The sequence below is a fragment of the Ochotona curzoniae genome, unplaced genomic scaffold (assembly GCF_017591425.1).
Source record: "Ochotona curzoniae isolate NIBS_2020 unplaced genomic scaffold, NIBS_Ocur_1.0 scaffold_4701, whole genome shotgun sequence".
Classification (NCBI taxonomy): domain Eukaryota; kingdom Metazoa; phylum Chordata; class Mammalia; order Lagomorpha; family Ochotonidae; genus Ochotona; species Ochotona curzoniae.
Window position 1 is genome coordinate 69,830,554 of NW_024467122.1, and position 20,346 is coordinate 69,850,899.

The following is a 20,346-nucleotide window of genomic DNA, read 5'->3' on the forward strand; positions in this document are numbered from 1 at the left end:
CAAGCCCTTAGTATTCTGGGCAGCACGGGAGGGAATCCTAGACTCTCAATCTTATTTGCAAATGTAGGACTGTAGACAGTACTGGTTGCGGCAGAACTGTCTGGGGAGCTTATTAAAAGGAGCCAGCCCAGACCTCAGGGGGCCTGGGGCGGAGCCTGGGAATCCTCAGCTTCTTTCATGGACTCTGGAGAGGAGAGGGCGGGCCAGGGAGGAGGAGGACGGGCCAGGAGAGGATGGGCTGGCAGCCAAATGTTGCTGGACTTCATGATCTATAAGTGCCTGGTCTGATCTACAAACTCCCAGTGAGTACGAGACTGTGCCTTTGCCGGGGGCCCTCCATCCAGGAACTCCTCCGGCTTGTCCCCACCAACCTGCCCCACAGTATCCTGCAATTGTCCTCTATGGCTCTGTGACAGTTTCTCAAGCCCCAGGGCAGGGCAGCGATTGTGGCTTTGAACTTCTTCCACAAGGGTTAGAGGCAGGTGTGTAGCCAGCAAAGTCTGCCTGGCAGGTGGCCAGAGCAGGCCAGAAGAAGCTTGGGGTTGGGGTGGGGGGTTGTACACCCAGGGATGTGACTCAAACAGGTGAGCGCTTCAGCATTTGACCAGTACTTCAACAGCTCTGTAGGGTGGGCTCACCGACCTAGGTGAACCCTGCAGGTGCATGAGCAGCCATCATAGTCTCTGAGGCCTTTTTCAGAATCAGCACCAGAGGTGAAACCAACCTAGGGCCTGTGAGGTCCTGGTTCCCCTTCCCCTGTCCTGTGTCTCCCCACCCCAGATGGGGTTTCCAGACCCCAGGCCTGGGTTAGTGGAAGCTCTCTTAGGCTCTCCTGGGGGCGGGGGAGGGATCAGCACGTGTGGGTGCAAGGGGTGAAACTTTATCAGTACATCCTGCTAGCTCTACTACTTCCCCAGCCCTTTCTGCCATACCTGGCCCTGAGCAATGTGGCTCACACAGGTGCCTATGCCCAAAGACACCTGTGCACATGAAGGACCAGTCAGAGAAGCCAATTCACTTGCCTCTAGACACACAGCACTTAGAGGGCAGACCTGGATTCAGAGATGCACTCAGCTTTACCGGCAGCTCCCTGGGGCCATACAAAGAAGGAGCTCAGGGTAGGAGAGGAATGGAGCTTTTCAAGGCGTGTGTGCGTGTGTGTGTGTGTGTGTGTGAGAGAGAGAGAGAGAGAGAGAGAGAGAGAGAGGTGCTCCCACACCACTCCGTGAGGCCACCTACCGTCCAGCCTGGGGGACAGGCACATTCTCCTGTGATGTGGTGACAAGCACCTCCATTCTGGCAAGGGCAGCGCAGCTCACAGTGCGCCCCATGACTCCCCGGGGGGCACAGCTCCTCGCAGCTGGGTGGAGAAGCACAGGTTGGTATGGTTACCCACAGCAGCACTCAGATCGAGGAGCCCTGACACAGCCCAGCTCCATGCCAGGAGAGAGAAGCAGCAGGCCAGCTTGGTCCAAATGGTCCCAGGCTGGGAAGGCTTCCAGCACCCTGCCAAGATTGGGGCCATCGAGGAGATGACAGAGGCCTAGGAGGGCCCGCTGTGGAGTTGCTTGTCTGGAGGTCAGAGTTTAGAAAGATTCACAGCCAGGCCTATTCATGCCCTGACCACTTACAGGGACCCCAGGCCAGGTGACTCCCACTGCATGGGCAACTGCAGGAGGAGTCCTGTCGTTCTGTCCACCCCATATCTCTCCCCAGCCCCCACTCTCCAAGGCACCCCTGACCACTGCCCCAGCTCCCACTCCCCACCCTCCAACCTTCTCCACCCTCCACCCTCCACCCTTCCCCACCCCGCCCCAACCAGAGGATCCCACCCATGCCCAGCCCTCTCCAAGCTCCTCCCTCGACCCCCGTCCCCCAGACACTCACTAGACACCGGTGTAGCCAGGTGCGCAGAGGCACTCGCCCGTGCGGGGGTCGCAGCTGGCACCGTGGTGGCACTGGCACGGCAGCTGGCAGCCCTTGCCGTGGGTGCCGGGCGCGCAGAGTTCCTCGCAGCGCCAGCCCCTGAAGCCCGCGGCGCACACGCACGCGCCGGTGATGGGGTTACACAGGGCGCCGTTCTGGCACTGGCACCGGTTGCTGCAGTGGGGGCCCCAGTGGTCGCTGTCGCAGCCTGCAAGAGAGGGGAAGTCAGGCTTGCAGCTCCCGGACGGCGGATGGAGGATGAGGGGGTCCCCAGACCTGGCTGTCATCATTTCACTCTTTACTGGGTAGGAAGCAGCAAGGCGTGTCTGGGTTCCACAGTTCTCCCTCCAACCCCCAGCTAAGCAGGGCAGAGGACCATCTTGTCAGCACAGCTTCCCAATCCTTTGCAGGTCCATGCTGCCAGGAAGTCCCCTCTTCCATGCTGTGAAAGTCATCAGGCCAGGCTGTGTGCACCCCTCTCCCTGGCTTTCCTCCTGTCTGTCACCCTTCTTTTCCAGGAGCTTCTTCCAGGTCTCCCACATGGATCCAGGGTCCCAAGGACTTGGACCATCCTCTACTGCTTTCTCAGGCCACAAACAGGAGCTGGATGGGAAATGGAGCAGCCAGGGACACAAACCAGTGCCCATATGGTATGCTGCACTTGGAGGTGGAGGACCAGCCATATGACTCATTGCACCAGCCTATCCCCCACTCCGCCCTTTTTAAAAAGAAATATTTATTTGAAAGGCAGAGTTACAGAGAGGAGGAGAGAAAGACAAAGACAAGAGGTCTTTCATCTGCTGGTTCACTTCCCAGATGTCTGCGACAGCTGGGGCTGGGCCGGGCCAGGCCAAAAGCAGGAGCTCCATCTGGGTCTCCTATGAGGATGTCGGGGACCCAGCTCCTTGGGCTAACCATCTTGCATTGCTTTCCCGGGCACATTAGCAGGGAACTGAACCTGCAGAAGAGCAGCTGTGGCCCCAATCAGCACTCATGGGGGATGTGCGGGTGTAGGCAGCTTACCTGCTTTCCACAACACCAACCCTCCCGCCATCTCGCATCTTCATGCCTCTCCAGACCAGCCTTCTTGCACCTTACTCCTCAAGAATATTTCTTCTAACTGCAAGCATCCACCCACCCCAAGTTCCTGCAGCCCTCTTCGTCTCTGTCCCTGGCTTCTCCTTCCAGGGAAGCTTCCTGCTGATAGCTTCCCCTTCAATGAAATCCTATTCCTGTCTGAGCAGGCAGCCTTCAAGACCTTTCTAGGTAATTAAATGTATCGAAGAAGTTTGGGCTACACCAGCCTGGCAGACACAAGCTCCTGAGCTGCCCCTGGACAGTCACTCAGCCTGCTGCTTCATTCTCTCCCTACACTCTCACCATCCCCTCCTGCACACAGGATACACTGTAACCTAAATATCCCCAGGTGCCAAGTTGTGAGTGAGCCTCAGCCTGCATTTTCCTCCTGGGCAAAAAGGAAGCCCATTTATCATGACAAAACTCTACTCCCGCTGTGAGCAGCCCACTGGACGAGGACAGCCCAGTGTCTCTTGCTTCATCCTGTCCTGGAGACATTCAATCAGGGAGCTGCTGGAATCCCCAGGTCCCTGCCGCTTTTTGTTGCTAGAGTGCACATGTAGCTGAATTCCTGTAGAGTTTGATGTATACGGATGACGTGACTCATGGCAATAATGACTAACCACATTCTAGATGCACCAGGCACCATCCTAAAGGTTGTCCATGCATGACTGAGGTTTTACGTCCCCTCACTTTACAGATGAGGATATCAAGCATCAGCGAAGGGAAGTGGCTGCTCCTAGAGAGCACGAGGGCAGGCCCAGGGTTTCTGGCTCCAGGCGCTTTCTGCAAGGTGGTCTCAAGGAGAGACATTTGGAGGGGGCACCCGGGCCAGGGCAGCAGCTTCCTTTTCATTCATCACTGAACCATCTCAGCACCCAGAGCGAGGGAGTCCCTTGAATTGTAGGAGTCACTGTTCCCGTCCTGAGATGGGCTTGGTGTGAACCTGCTGCCATCCAGACAGAGCCAAAGTGTCCTTGGTGTGTCTGCAGGCTATTCAAGCAACTCCATCCTTTTTAGCAACCCAGCAGGAGGCAAAGTGATAAGAAAGCCAGAAGATTGCCATTCAAGTACACACATAAGACTTGGGTGTCTTCATTCTTGTATTGTTCCACCCAGCAAAGTACCTGCTAGTACTGCAAGGCATCCTGAACACCCTCCCAGCCCCCTGAAGGGCATGGTCTGATAGGGGCAGAGGTGCTGGCACAGCCTTCATGGAATGCTGCAGAAATGATTCTGTTCAAGTAGCACAGGCATTACAGATGCACATGTCAGCACAGCTGCTTCATGCCTGGCACCTTGGTTTCTTGAAACACAGCATGCATGTGTGTGTGTGTGTGTGTGTGTGTGTGTGTGTGTGTTTCCATGTGTTTTATCGGGCTCCTAAAATATGCAGCCAGTGCACTACAGGAGAAAGCAAAGCACATACAGAGAAAACACCTCTAGACTCATGCAAAGCCACCTGTGGCCATCAATACCGAGGCAGATAGATCCTCCCGGCCAAAGGGAAAAGAAGAGCTCACACTCCATGGAGAACAATTCAGTGAGGGGAGTGGGAAGTGTGCAGATCCCAGAGAAAAACACTCCCCAGAGTGACTCCAGGTAAAAGTCATTCCAGATTCCCAGGAATGAACTTCTGGCCCCATTTCTTGGCAATGACAGAAGACAAGCATGGCTGCGGAGGGTGGATGGCCTCCTGCGTTGGAGGTAAAGGAATGCTACCTCACGACTTTGCATTTCACTGGGATATCACCAGCTCTCTCCCACTTGGCCTTGGTCACCCCCTTGGGGGCCCTTTGTCTGCCAGACTCTCCTTCTGAAGTGTATTTGGCCTTGGCTGATTTGCCTTGGATATGCCTTTCTCTGTTCCTGAGGCCAGAAGTGGTGTGACCTGCAACTCTTCCTCTGCCCTGCTGACTTCCTACGAGTTCAGGGTTTCTGGCCTCTGGGGGCTTCGTGGATGCTCCTGGGTGGGCACAAAGGGCAGTGGCTTTCCCTCTCTTTGACACTGACTCTCTCTGTGGGCAGATTCTTATTACAATGTATTGAATTTATATTAAATTCAATTAATTAATATAAATTCAATATATAATTAAGCTACAGTGAAGGGAGCCATTTCCACATGCCAGGCTAAGGAACACAAGTAAAGGCACAAAGTGGATATTTCTTTTTCTTTCTTGTTTTTTTTTTATATTTATTTTATTTATTTGAAAGGCACAGATTGAGTGAGTGAAAGTAAGGAAGAAATAGAGAAAGAGAGAGTGAGCAATAGAGAGAGGGAGATCGATCTTCAATTTGCTAGTTTACTTCCCAAATGGCCATAACACCTGTGGCTAAGCCAGTCTGAAACTAACACACAGGAGCTTCATCCAGGTCTCCCACATGAGTGCAGGGGCCCAAACCCTCAGGCTGTCTTCCACTGCTTTCCCAAGTGGTTTAGCAGGGGGCTGGGTCTGAAGTGGAGCAGCAAGGATGAACTGGTGCCCATATGGGATACCAGTAAGACAGGTGGTGGCTTAACTCACTGTGGCACAGCACAAGCTCCCCCAAGTGGGTTTTTAAATTTAATGCTCACAGCAGCCTTTCTGCATTATTGTATCCATTTTACAGACACAGAAGTAGAGACCTAGAGAGGCTAAACAATCTGTTCAAGATTGCACAGCTGGGGAACAATGCAGAATGCTCAGTTCTGCTGTGGTGCAGGGAACGGCCTCATGTGGAAGGCGAGGGGATATGGGAAGCTGGCTGTTAGCCTGGGTGTAAACAGCCATACCTGAGCATCCATAAAGCAGTGAACACCAAGTACCCATTATCCAGGAGTGCCTGACTCAGAGACTGGATAATGTATGAATGGTGGTCATAGGTCCCCGGGAGCCATAGTTCTCACAATTTTGTTCTCTTCTCCTTAGGAGGTAAGCTGGCGCCAGAATTGTGTGGTGACAGCATCCCATAGAAGCACTGGTTATAAACTTCCAGATGCCCCACTTTCCATTACTTTCTGCTAATATGCCTAACTAAGCAGTGGAGGATGGCCCAAGCGCTTGGACTCCTGCACCCACATAGGAGACCAGAAAAAGCTAATTCCTGGCTTCAGACTGGCCCAACTCTGGCTATTTGGAGAGTCAGTCATTGAATAGAAGATTGATCTCTCTCTCTCCCCCCTTCCCTCCCTCCTTTCCTCTCCTTCTGTTTCTGTAACTCTGCCTTTCATATAAATAAATATCTTTTAAAAAATCATTTTAAAAATAAGTTTATTTTGGTGCAAAAAATTTAAACCCACGCATAGTTTTCTTAGAAAACATATTTCCTTGAACTTTTGGAAGTACCTTCACCCGTGGAATTGTATCAGTCTTCTGTGTCTCTCACCAATGGCATTTCACTTGGGATGATGTTTTTAAGGTTTATCCATTCTATGGCATGCATCAGAACTGCATTCCTTTTCACGAGTGAATAGTATTCTGTGGCCTGCCTGGTCCCCATTTTGTTTACCCCTACCTGCTCATGGACCACTCAGCCTTGGAGTCTCTGGGGAGAGGGGCCTGCACTGTGTATTTTGTTACTGCCCTTGTCCCCTCCCCTACACAGCAGCTCCCATAGCCAGAGCATCCCAGCCCTGGGGTTCAACCATTCCATTCTAGATGCTGTGCACAGCAACCTCAAGCAAGAGCCCTCTTCGTCCCCCCATTTCTGCTTGCTGGTCCTCTTCAAGACACGGGCAGGAGGACTCTGGGCTGAGGTCAGAGCTGGGCGATCCTTGGCCCTTGCCACCTTGCAGGTGGGAATGCTGAGGTTCAGCAAGGAGGAGTGGCTACAGCAGAAGTTGACTGGCAGAGGTGGCTTGAAAGCCACAGAGCCTGAGTCACCCCATGCTACAACATCCTGAACTGAGTTCCCTGCTGCTCCCACCCCAAGGAGTGCTCCATGGCTCCCCTTCTCTCACTTCTGGCTAAGAAGTAGGAGGGGAACTAACTGGTCACTGGATGGTCCCCGTGTCTACAAAGCAGCAGATACGGAGGCAGAGACAGAGAGGCGGCCACCCGAAAACATCCTGGCTAATAAATCAAGTGACGTCCTGGCAAGCAAGGCTATTTGTCAATTGCCTTGCCCAACCCCCAATCATAGCATAGCCACATTTTCAGGGACAGAGCCTCCACACTCTGTAGGTGCTGGCTGATTTCAAAAGAGCATCCAGGGGTAGAGCAGAGCTGTGCAGTCTTGGGAAGTTCTGGGCTCCTGTTTCCTCACCTGCCTATAAGATGACAGCTTAGAACCAGTGGATCTTGCCTAGAGCAGGCTACACCCCCAACCCCCGCCCATCCCAAGAAGACCATGGGAGAGTGAGGTTCTCACAGATGACCAGGAAAGCTTGTGGGTGATGAGGAACTGCAGATTCCAGAGTCAGGGGGATCCCCATAAAGAACAGCAAGGAAATGAAGGGGGGTCTCTCGCAATCCCATATCATCCTGTGCTGTTGCTCAATGTCCACCCTAGAGACACCAACCAGAAGGGATGGCTGTGGCAGGTGTGTTTGTCTCCGTGTGGGAAAAAAAATGCAAGGTGGTTTACCCAGGCTCTGAGCTGAGCCTTCGCTCAGTTCCCTATCTCTTCACCACGGAAATGGTGGCAATTAAATATTAATGGACCAAGGTGCCATAGATTACAGCCGAAATCTCCCGACACAGTCCCTAAGCCGGGAAGATGCTGACAGCACAGGATTATAATGATGCATCATTAGCACTTGGTGATCTATTTATTACCCCTGTTACCAGCTCTGTGTTATTTAACCACACGGTCTGTGTCTCCTCCAGGGGAGGCGGGACCTTGCAGTGGCTGTGCTCATGCAGGCTGTGTTCCTGAGTGCCAGGGACAGGGGAGTGAACAGCACACATGTGCATGCACACATGTACACACACATGTACACACATGAGCATATACTTTGCACCCTCTTAAACCCTGCCAGAAACCAGCTACATTCTCACTGGGGCCATTTCACTGAACGCTTTTACTAACCCCATGCCTTTTATTCAGACTCTGCCTTGTCCCAGAGAGCATTTGGGAAAAGTTTCCTTGAGGTGGATGTTATTATCCCACTTTCCCACCTGGAAAAACTGAGGTCCAGAGATAATTAAGAGTTTCCCAACCTCAGCACTGCCACTGTTTGGGATCAGAACATCCTTTGCAGGGAAGCCCATCATGGGCATTCTGGGGGAGAGGGGGCGGGTGCTTCACAGCATCCCAACCTTTACCCGCTCAATGTCAGTAACCACTCGCCCCAAATGTGGCAACCCTAAATGGCACCAGATGGTGAAAAGTGTCCCTCAGTGCTGATTGCAAGAGGCAGACTCTGGCTTCAGGAGTCACCTTGTGTCCTCTATACATTACAAGTGAGGAAACGCAGCCAGAGGCTCTGAGGGACTTGCTGAGGACATAGAGAGTGGCACTGAAGCAAACTGCCCACCTCAAGCACTGAGCATTTCACGTGGGTCAGGAACAGAAACAGAAGTGATAAGGGATAGCCTAGGCCAGTGCTGGGCCGTTGCTTCAAATGCGAGCTGTGTCCGCTTGATGTCTCACTGTGAGAACTATGCATGGCTCCACAAGAATTCCAGTGGGGCCAGCATGGTGGTTCAACAGGCCATTCCTCCACCTTGCAGCATTGGCATTCCATATGGATTCCAGTTTGTACCCTGGCTGCTTCACTTCCATTCCATTTCTCTGCTTGTGGCCTGGGAAAACAGCAGAGGCTGGCCCAAGTCCTTCAGCACCTGCACCCACATGAGAGACCTGAAAGAGGATCCTGGTTCCTACTTTTGGATCAGTTCAGTTCAGGCCTTTGTGGCCATTTGGGGAGTAAACCAAGCAGATGGAAAATCTTTCTGTCTCTCCTTTTCTCTCTGCCTTTCAAATAAAAATAAATAAATCTTGTTTAAAAAGAATCACAGGTAGCCCGTTTGTGCAGGTGTGTGTGTGTGCATGTATGTACATGTGAATACATGTATGGAGAGGGTGGGGTCAGCCATTGCCACCCCTCCCCCTTAGCTAATCTTCTGGGAACCAGATTGGAAAGGCTGTGTGTGTGTGTGTGTGTGTGTGTGTGTGTGTGTTCTGATTAGGGGAGAGGAGTGGAGGACTGAACAGCTTCAGGGACTTTCTCAGGGTGCTGAGCAGGAAAGCCAGGAGTTGGGGGCTTGGCAGGTGCACTCTAGTCCAGCCGAAGCTGCAGCTCCTCAGGTGAGACGCTTGTCCCCGGGTCACAGCAGAAGGACAGGGTTAGATACGGTGTGCACCATTCTCCCCAAGCCAGCATCACTTCTGGCTGGCTTCTCAGATGCTGACATCCATCAACAAGGGTCCGATCACACAGTTTCAGGGCTGGGATGCAGCACAGCGTGGGAACAGGTGTGTCTGTATATGCCTGTGCTATCCTCCCCCAGCCAGAGAGGGAGGTAGCCAGTCTGTCACCAGTCAGAGGCAGGACAAGCATGAGGCCCTGGAAGCTTCCCAAGTCTCTGGACTATACTCATGTGGCTCTGTGGACTCGGGGCACCCCCACCGCTGAGTTGGCATCTAAACCCCTGACTTCCAGATCCTAGCACCTGCCCTACTAGGAGGGCTGGCTGTCCCTAACTCTGTTCCAAAGTGTCCCCACCATCCCCTGGGGCTTTTAATGAGGCTCCTGCCTGTTGAACTGCTTCTGAGGCTTGCAGCGCTGCCTTTGAAGCTTCCAGCCCCAAAGACCATTTATCTCTACAATTTGCCTCGAAAGCCTCATCAATCATGGCCACAGGCAGCACCACAGCCACACAGGGCCGAGTGCATTGCAAGGTGCTAGGCATGGGGTTTGTTCAGCGGGGATTAGGAAGAAGGTCATGGAGGAAACCACAGGGTGGGAGTGAGATGGGTGGTCTGAGGGGACATGTGAGCAGGCCCAGAGGGATACAGGCCTGTTGGTGTGTGAACTCATGCACTTGTGGCACGGTGGGCCAGCTCCTCGCACAGTGCCTGGTGTCTGCTGGCTCTCATACAGAACAAAACAGCTACTGACAGGGAGGAGGGGGGTGCCATCAGAGTGGGCTTAGGGAAGATAGGGACCATGGTTACAGACGCTGTGGGTCAGATGAGCACCCTGGGGGATTGGTGTATCGGGAAGGTGGGGTAAGGTGTACCCAAGAGGGCCTGGGGAGACACCTGTGGGATTTTGAAGGAGAGATAGTTTTTAAATAGGTATTTTTTTAAAAGATTTATTTATTACCATTGAAAAGACAGATCTATAGACAAAAGGAGACACAGACAGAAAGATCTTCCATGCACTGGTTCACTCCCAAAATGGCCACAGTGGCCAGAGCTAAGCCACTCTGAAGCCCGGGAGCTTCTTCTGGATCTCCCATATGGGTGCAGGCTTCCAAGGCTTTGGGCCATCCTCGACTGCTTCCCCAGGACACAGGCAGGGAGCTGGATGGGAAGTGGAGTAGCCAGGACACGAACCTGCACCTATATAAGATCCCCGTGTATGCAAGGTGAGGACCTTAGCCACCAGGCTACTGCACTAGGTCCTTAAATAGGTACTCTTTTTGAAAGAGTTACTTACTTGAAAGCATCTCTCTCTCTCTCTCTCTCTCTCACACACACACACACACACACACACACACACACACACACACACACACACACACACTTCTGATTCACTGGTTGATTTCCCCAAATTGCTGCAGTAGTCAGGGCTGCCCAAGCAGAAGCCAGGAGCCAGGCATTTATCCAGGGGTCATACACAGGAGATAGGAACCCACGCACCTCGGCTGCCGCCTGCTGCATCTCAGGCACAAACACAGGAGCAGCAGAGCAGCTGGGACTCCAACCAGTGTTCTGATAAGGGACGGGGCATCCCAAATGGTGACCTCACCTGCTATTCCATGATGACCTCCCCTAATATCTGTTATAAAAGCTTTTTTAAAAAATTTTTTATCTCCTTGAAAGGTGGAACAAAGAGAGAGAGAAAGAGAAAATCTTCCACTAACTGGTTCACTTTCCAAATGCCTACAATAACCGGGGCTGGACCAGGCAGAAGCTGGGAGCCCAGAGCTCCATGTGGGTCTCTGTGTGACAGGTGGCCAGGCACTTGAGCCATCACCTGCTCTGCCACCTGGGCTGCATTAGTAGGAAGTTGGGTGGGAAGCACAAGATTCCAAGTCTCAAACCAGCACTGTGTTATGGATGTAGGCAACTCAAGCCATAGCTTAATCTACTGCACCACAACCCCATCCTTGGGGGTTGGGGAGGATTTAAATGGGTGAGAAGCAAAGGGGTGGCTGATCTGAGAGAAGGAGTGGGCACAGCCTAGGAAGCAGAAGTTGGCAAGGAAGTGTGGCTCAGGCCGCCATCGCAGAGGCCAGGGAAGCGGGCTGCAGAGCCAGTCCATTGGACACAGGCCAGACAGTTGCTTCCCAGCCTCTCGGTGGAGCAGGCCCAATGCACTGTTTCATTTTCTTTTTTCTGATTCATCACACATCCACATGTGGTCCTCTTGACCCCCTGCTACAAGCAGCAGCCACCATCACATCAGCCTGTATCCTGTTCAGTGACAGCAGTTCCCCAGCCCTGGCCATGGCTGCCACCTCAACGTCAAAGCTGCCATCTGTTACAGCAACCCTGGACACTCACTGGCGGTTTGTTATCTTGTCATCGGCCACTGCTAGGCTGTGGGACCATGGAGTGCCCTTGGAACAGCACAGGGCCAGACGATCGCATCAGGAGAGTAGAAGGGCAGATTAGAATGGGGTGCAGGTGGGGCTGTACCGGGTACACATCCTGTGGACTCCAGGAGGCTGCTGTGATGCCTGAAGGGCCTGGGGGGTGAAAAATATGACCAAGGATGATGTCCCCATGCTTACTAACCAGCAGAGTACAGCATCCCCTTGGGCCAGATGGTTATGCCAGGGCTGATGGCTCCACCCCATTCAATATTATGTAGCATCAACACAATGCAGCAGGTTGGCGGTCCCCCAGAGGCCCATATGATGAAGGCTTGGGTCCTGAAGTCTCATGTGAATGGCACTCGGTAGGAATGCAATTCAAGCCCTGGGCTCAGAGGGGAGGCCTTCAGCAGGTGACAGGATCAGATGGAGTTGTTGGGGTGGAGCCGCCACAATCCTAGTGGCTTGTCATAGGGGACCACATGGACACGGACAGATGCCCATGGCCCTTGTCTCTGGCCATGTGACACTCTGCTATAGTCCAGAGCTCTGTAACAGAGGCCAACCCAGCAGAGCTCCTGGAAACCTTCAAAACTGTGAGCCAAAAACAACCCCCTTCCTTTCTTTATAAAGTTAGTTGCCTCAAATATTTTGTTGTAGCAATTTTTAAAAGATAACTACTCCAGCCTTCCAGTGATCCCTTTATTTCCACAACCAGTTGAGCACACCAAGGCACAGCTGGTGAGCAGTCCCAGGAGACCCCACCGTCGTCCCCTGCCCCCTGTGGGAGTGAGGGATACCCAGGTGCCCCTCTGCTGACCTTCTGTGTGGCTTTAGGGAAGTTACATCTGATCTTTGGACTCAGTTTCCCGACTATAAGCTAAGGAAAGCAGGGGCTTGCATTGTGGAGTAGCAAGTAAAAAGCCTTCGCCTACAGCACCAGCAGCCGGTTTGAGTCCTGCCTGCTCCATTTCCAATCTAACTCCCTGCTAATGTGCCTGGGAGAGCAACAGAGGATGGCTCTTGAGCTTGGGCTCCTGCACCCGGAATGGGTGTCTAATGAAGCTCCTGGCTCTGAATAAGCCCAGCTCTGACCATTGTAGCCATTTGGGGAGTGAACCAGGGGATGGAAGATTTCTATCTCTCCCTCGCTCTTTCTGTAACTCTGCTTTTCCAATAAATCAATAAATCTTAAAATCCTAAGGAAACCAGCCCCAGATGACCCTAAATCTCTGAATCACCTAGAGGACCATCTGAGGCAAGGACACAGAGACCTGGGGCACCCCTGAGGGAGTTGGGAGGTCCAGGAATTCCTGCCCTCAAGTGCCCACTGAGTGACAGGCATAAACAGAATGCTTGAGGCAAGTGGAACAGATGTGCCAGCCTCACCCGACAGACCCATTCTTCCCAGTCCTCATGATGTCCACTCGCCCTTCACATGCTGCAAGAGGCTTACTCTTTCTGGGTTTATGTTTTTGAAGCTTTTTTTAAAAAAAGATTTATTTTTATTTGAAAGACAGCTTTTGCAGAGAGAAAAGAAGAGAGAGAGATTGAGATCTTCTGTCTACTGGTTTACTCCCCAGTGGCTACAACAGCCAAAGTTAAGCCAATCTGAGGCTGGGAACCAGGAGCTTCTTCTGGGTCTCCCATGTGGGTGCAGGGTCCCAAGGACTTGGGCCATGGGATGCTGTTTTCACAGGCCTCAAGCAGGGAGCTGGATTGGAAGTGGAGTAACCAGGACTCAAACCAGCAGTGCCCATGTGGGGATGCTGGTGCCATACAGAGGAGTACTAACTTGTTAAGCCACCATGTTGACCCCAGGTTTAGAGCATTTTTGACCTTCCAAAGTACCTCTATGCTTGGAGGTCACCAAGGTGAAGACTGGTATCCTCACAATTCAGGTGCACAGCAACTGGGGTACCCTCCCCAAAGTCACCAGTCTGGTTGGCAGGAGAGCCAAGGCAGCACCTTCAGGCTGTGGCCCGCCTAACACTTTCCAGGTCTCTCTGATTTTGGGGAGGGCAGGGACATCTCTTGTTCAGTGCTCTGACTTTTGCATCAGGATTTTGACCTTTTGGTCATGGAACCTCAGAACACACCCAGCAGTCTGCTAGCCAAGGTCACTGTCTCCACCACAGCTGGGCAGTAAGTCTGCTTTCTCTGGCATAGTCTGGTGATGGTATGGAGGATTGTGCATGACAAGTAGCATTCACTTTGCTGCATTGTTACCCAAGGCTGGGGACCAAATGCCATGGAAGGACTTGTCTCCCTCCACAGCAGCATGAGCTCCTCCTTGCTGACCACTGTCCACTTGCTGACAAAACACCAGAGTACTTATGCGGGCCAGTGTGGAGGGACAGGTAAGACACAAAGGCTGCCACGTGGCCTCCACCCATATGGCCCTTCCTCCGCTCTCCCAACACTCTCCCACTCCCCTACACTCTTTCCTTATGCACTTGTTCTGAGATGACATCATCACTTATTATTGTTGGAATTCCCACTAAGATGTCAATTCCAAGATGGCTTTGTTTGGTTCTCTGCTGTGTTCACTCCATGCCTACTAGTAGTATCTTCCATACAGTAGCAGCTCAGCAAGAATTTGTTGAATGGGTGAATAAATTCTTACGTGAATATTTAAGTTGTAGTAAGGATAAGGTGGGGCAGACAAGAGCTCAATGGAGAATTATAAGAGGCAGTGCCTTGGAATTGGGAGGTCAGGGAAGACTTCTTGGAGGAGATGTCATGAACGCTGAGAGCTGAAGGACGAGATGAAGGCAGCCACAGGAAGAGTAGCTTTCTGGGTAGAAGAAAGAGCACAGGCAACTGTCCCAGGGCAGGGAAAGGCTTGGCCAAGCTGAGGCACAGCAGGGGCACTGGAGAGAAGCAGTGCTGAGTGCCCGGGACCAGATCACACGGGTTTGCTTTAGGGGCAGTGGGAAGTGCTTGAACTGTGCCTTCAGGAAAGTGGTAAAGCAGGACTTGCAAACTTGAATCAGAGGGGAGAGGAGCCCTGTCTGCAGCCCAGCAGATTCCTGGGTAGGCCCAGAGGGCCTCTCAGCTTAGGAGGGAGGGAGGGGAGAGCCCAAGGGCAAGGAGGGATCCTCCCCTGGCAGGTGAGGGTCCCCTGGGCAGGGGTTGGATGAAACAGGCAGGGCAGGCTGGTGATTCATAGATGTGCTGATGGCTGTGAGCAGACAGAGACCCCAGAACATACTACACCCCTGCGTGGGAGAGGTGCAGGCCTCACTCAGCCAGGATCCCTGTTACAAGGGACAACTCTGGGTTCCAAGCAAGGCCCTGCTGTCTGCCGTGTCCAGTGCAGAAGCTGGAAATGTAGGAGGGCTAGTCACAGCCATGGCAGGTTCCCATCCTGTGCAGCTGAGAGCTGGAGGGAGGAGGTGCAGGCTGTGGCTGTCCTGGGCACTGCATGGAGCTAATACATGGTGGGGTTAATGACCCTTAGGACTGGCGATGGCAGGTGGCTTCATTAAGCAGGTTATCCAAGTGTTACGCATCTGCAGCCTGCTCTGAGTTCTTCCGTACAAGCTTTAGGTACAAGCTTCAGAACTTCTCACAGGCTTTAACACCTGCCCTCCCTAAGCCTCTGTTTCATAGGACCAGGCCCAGCCTCCCCCACCCCAAAGCAATTATTCTGACTTCCCAGTGGGAGTCGCTCTTTCTGCAGACTCCATACAGGGGAGGGGCTTCTCCAACACTCTAGACCCCCTTATCCATCATGCCTCATGGGAGAAGCTTTATGGAACCTTCCTGCTGCCCAGTTCCTTCTGAGCTTGCTGTGCCTACCACCATCTGTTGTGTGTGACCGTGAATGCTCGCTCATTAGGTTGAAATTGCGAAGTAATTTGAATATCCCATCTTGGACAGACTCCACTTCCTGCTTCCCCTTTCCCACAGCTTGTGAAATTTGCGCCATTCCGGTTACCCGTCAATGACATGCAACCTCATGTCTTACCTGAGAGCCTCACCCACTGATCTCTTGCGTCCCTCCCTCTAATCCCCACCCCACAGGCACCTCTGTCACCAACCCCTTGGGGCCCCTCCCAATGCCACCCACACCTTCCACTCGTGCCTCCTTCCCCTTCCCTTTTGACCTGGCTCTCCCCAGTCCTCCTCCATCTTGGTCCTTTCCCCTGCCTTGGCAGCCCCAATCCTGCCACCATGGCAGATGTGTCCCTTTTAGTTTTCTCCCCCTCAACTCCCATTCCCATTCCCACCCTGCTGGGATAAAAGACCTAATACTTCATTGCATCTGAGATTTTGGCTTGTGGTAAACATTGTGAAAAGAGGACTTGGCTGTGGGAATTAGCTGTGACATAAGAACTTAACAACCCAACATCACCTCTTCTACTTCCCACCCATGTGACCTGGGGCGAGCTACTTCACCCCTTAACTTGCCCCTTTTACATATCCCACAGGGTTCTCACTCACACGCGTGCCTCCTGGGGCTGTGATCGGGATATGGTGCTAAAGTATCACAGGACCTGGTGTGGAGAAGTGTGCAATGCCACTCCACAGAGCATTCAAGAAAGGAATGAACAAACCAGGTCACCCTGCAAGGTGTCATGTTCCCAGCAAGGAGCAAGGGCAAGCTCATAAGGTGATCAAATTATGGTCTGATTAAGGAGTCATTGTCATCAGCACCTGGCAGGAGGAAGGTACAGACTGGGCCTTCCCAGAAGCAGATAGAGGGAGTCCCTGGAACAGGGAACAGTCAAGAGTCAAGTGCATTTTGTGCTGCAGTCCCCAGCATGCCTCAGATCAGGGTTCAGCATTACCAAAGGTTGACTCTACAAGCAGCTCATCAGCAACCTCTCTCTGGGGAACAGGGACGGGGGTGAACACCCTGGGCCCTGCCTTTAGGTTCTCATGACCTGGCATGGAGCTGAGAGTGGCTCAATGTCACACGGAGGAGGAAAGGAGAAATCGAAAGTGCTGATGCCTCAGGTGGCAGAGCAATGGGGAGGCAGGCTCTGCACTTGGGGTGGAAGAGGCAGCTAGGGAAGCTTTCAGGTTGCTGGTGCCGGGAGGGCTGCCATCTCCCCACCCCCATGTTTCTCTATGTCCACTCCATACAGTACACAACCTGAACACCTTTACTTAGCGGCCCAGGCTGGCTACAAGGTCTGTCAGCCCTGTCTGGCTAATACAAGGGAGGAGGGAGGACTCGGCGCTAATTAGAAGCCGAAGGAAAAGCACCCTTCCTCAGGCTGGGATGATGGGGCTGTGTTCTGAGGCCCAGGAGAGGATTCTCTCCTTGGCAGACACCAGATTCCGGTCCCCTCCCTGAGCAGGGGTGTTACTTAGGTGGTCCTCACCCACCGTGTGGCTCAGCCTCCCTCTCTCTCCCTACACTTCTGCTCTCCTGTCCCAGTGCAGGATGCCCCGCGTCCCGGAGGGGCTGGGGCGGGAGGGCTGGAGGAGGCTGCCGCTCTGGCAGGTGTGGGAGAAAGCAGAGAAGTCTGTGAAGCCAGCGTTTGAACCAAACACGCTCCCAGCAGGCCTCCCCAGCGTGAGGGGCTTCTTTTCTTTGCCTTTTAAAGCATTTCGCTTTTCAAAGAGAGCCGGGTCCTGTGTGAAGGGAAGCAGCACACAATCAAAAACGTCTTTGAACCCAGCCAGGCCGAGAGCTCTGGGGTCTTCCTGTGCTTGGGGTCAGGGGCTGGCAGGGGATCCGGGGCCCTCCATGCCTAATTAGCAGCTCATTGAATAAAGCAGGTGGGGGCAGGGAGTGGAACATGCTTCCCCTTGTTTCCCCTCCCCCAGCGAAAAAGCAGGTTGCTAGGGATTGGATGAGCGCAGGTCTTTTCAACTCAAGGTAAAAGCGATCAGAGTGCCAATTCCTGATTTTCCTGTCCGCATCCGCATCCGGTGGGGCGGCGGCAAGGAGAGCAGCTTCTCTTGCCTAATGAGCTCGTGGCTCAAGCTGTCTGCAGCTGGGGAGCTCGCGGAAGATTTCAAGGCGAAGTTAACACCGTCGTTAGTTCTAGCTGGCTACCTGTCATCACTCAGGCTCTGGAGAGAGGAGGCGGCCTATTAAAATGAGCAAACAAGAGCTCAGCACCTTAGCAGACTCTCCCCGTGGGAGAGGGATGGGATCTGTGGAGTTACACAAGGCCACTCCCACTGCCTTGTTTGATGTGGACCAAGCAGAACTGGGAAGGCTTTGTGAACTGAGCCTGAGCTTGGGGTGGCAATTCCCAGCAGGCCTGGGTTCAAAATCCTGCTTCTACAGGGTGACCTTGGGAGAGTCCTTCTTCAGACCTTCTGTGCCTCGGTGTCTCCTCTCTTTAAAAATAAAAGCCCTGGGCCCGGCGCGGTGGCGCAAGTGGTTAAAGGTCCTCGCCTTGCACGCCCGGGATCCCATATGGGCGCCGGTTCTAATCCCGGCAGCCCCGCTTCCCTTCCAGCTCCCTGCCTGTGGCCTGGGAAAGCAGTCGAGGACAGCCCAAAGCTTTGGGACCCTGCACCCGCGTGGGAGACCTGGAAGAGTCTCCTGGCTTCGGACTGGCATAGTATCGGCCCGTTGCGCTCACTTGGGGAGTGAATCATCGGATGGAAGATCTTCCTCTCTGTCTCTCCTCTGTATATCCGCCTTTCCAATAAAAAATAATAAAAATAAATCTTTAAAAAAAATAAATAAATAAAAGCCCTGGGCCCGGCACGATAGCCTAATGGCTGAAGTCCTCTGCTTGCATGCATCAGGATCCCACAGGGGCTCCGATTTGGCTCCGGTTCGTGTCCTAGCTGTTTCACTTCCATTCTAGCTCCTTGCTTGTGGCCTGAAAAAGCAGTCTCTACGTTAGAGCAGAGTGGTTAAGAGGTCATGGGAGTCCAGGGCCAAGCACAGGCTGAATATGCTCAAGGAATTGTGTGGCAGCAAGGGTCACAAAGGGCCTTTGCAGACCGACTCCCACAGGGGACACATGGAGGGTGAAGATGATGATGATAAGTCTAAAGACAAAGAGCCATGGAGACCTTAGCCAGCAGCGAGCCTGGTTCCCCCCACCCCATCTCAGAGGTGAGGAAGCAGAGGGTCGCCCAAAAGGAAAATGAGGGGCAAGGCTGAGCCTACAACAGCTCTGCAGAAGGGGCCCAGGGCTGTTTCTCCACAGCAGGAGAGGTGGACCACAGGCGCCACTCAGTGAAGAAGAGTCCCTCTCTCCCAGGCTATGCATAAGAAGGAGGTTTCAATGTCTGCCAGATTCTCACATCTCAGGAAAGCAAGGTGTGCTCTTCCTGGGGTGTGGGGAGAGAAGCTGTCCTGGGATAAGCCATTGTGAGACTTACCAAAATCTCTCCCAACAACCCACCCATAGGGGGAGGAAGGGCAGCCATGGTAGCTGCTGATGCTTGTAATCCAACTTCTGAGATGGGACTCTACTTCTGGCCTCTCCCCGTTCTCCACTTTTGCCCAGTTTCTAGAATGAGCCTCCCAAATGACCAGCTGAATGTGATCACTGTCTTGCCTGCAGCCCTTCCACAGTCTATAGGAATCGAGGTCACCTTTTCCCACCCAGGGTCACGGTAGTCACTGGCTTGCTTTCTGTGCCTTCAACTTTGCAGCAGCGACTTCCCTACCCCACTCAGCCCAGGCTGGACCCCCCACAGAGCAAGTCAATTTGATTTCCCTTATTATTCAGTTTTCTTGACCAGGACTCAAGTCTCTCAGATGGAAGATAGCCAAAGAACTGTCCTAGCTACAGTTTTCCCCCAGTATTTTTACATGCAACAGAGACTGACTTGACATATCGGAGTTGAGGGAAAGGGCAAAAAGGGGAAAGGAACTCAACCCAAGAAACCTAAGGTGGACATACTAATCACATCCTAGCCTACATCAAAAGCTGGGATGAGATTAAAGAGAAGATAAAGGCGTGAAAGGATGTGGGATGACCACAAGTGAGATCTAGAGCCATGTCCTGCCCCCAGGCCTTGATTTCCCCTTAAGTGAGAGGGATGGGAAAGACCATCTGTAGGAACCCTTCAGCTGATCAGACTTCCTGAATTGAAGGGTCTTAACAGCACAGACAACCCCAGAGAGAAGTGAAGGGAGGAGGAACTTAGAAATACACAGAGTGTTTCAAATATTTTTGCAATATTTTCTTAAAATAGGGTCAGAGACAAGTATAGCGCACATTCATATCTGTTTATGTGGGAGTTTTTTTCATTTTATTTTCTCCATTTCTCTGCATGTCACAACTATTTAATAATTTAGAGAGTAATTTGGTGAGCCTTTTCTGAGTGGTTTCCATTTCCCTGACTTGCCACTTGTAATTGGAGGTGCTGAATCTAAGGGCAAAGCAGGCATGGTGGAAAAGGAGGCTGGGGGTGGGGGGTGAGATTCCCATTGTAGGAGGCATTCAAGCAGAGGCCAGGCAGACACTGCATATTGAGGAGCTGAGTGGACTCTGGCCTGAGGGGGCTCCTGTCTTTCTCTGGTCTTCCTTTGCCTGAGAGGAGGAGGATGTGTACGCTGTCCACGGTGCTGAATCCCACACCAATGCATTTTTAAATCTAGACCGTGAAAAAGCAGAACAAGGGGAGAGATAGGAAAATCCTCCGTCTGCTGATCCACTCCCCAAGTGGCTGCAACAGCTGGAGTTGAACCTCTTCTGGGTCTCCCACTTGGGTGCAG

General features: G+C 52.7%; 1 protein-coding gene across 4 annotated transcripts in view; it reads right to left on the reverse strand.

Annotated features, from left to right (window-relative positions):
- Positions 1–20,346, reverse strand: part of MEGF11 (multiple EGF like domains 11) — a 195,783-nt gene that overhangs the window by 64,270 nt on the left and 111,167 nt on the right. For all 4 annotated transcript variants that reach the window (XM_040970080.1, XM_040970078.1, XM_040970082.1 and 1 more), the window contains exons 5-6: positions 1,888–2,134; positions 1,240–1,360 (exon numbers count right to left, since the gene is read on the reverse strand). In XM_040970080.1, the coding sequence (XP_040826014.1) occupies positions 1,240–1,360; positions 1,888–2,134 (368 nt within the window). The remainder of the gene's footprint in view (positions 1–1,239; positions 1,361–1,887; positions 2,135–20,346) is intronic.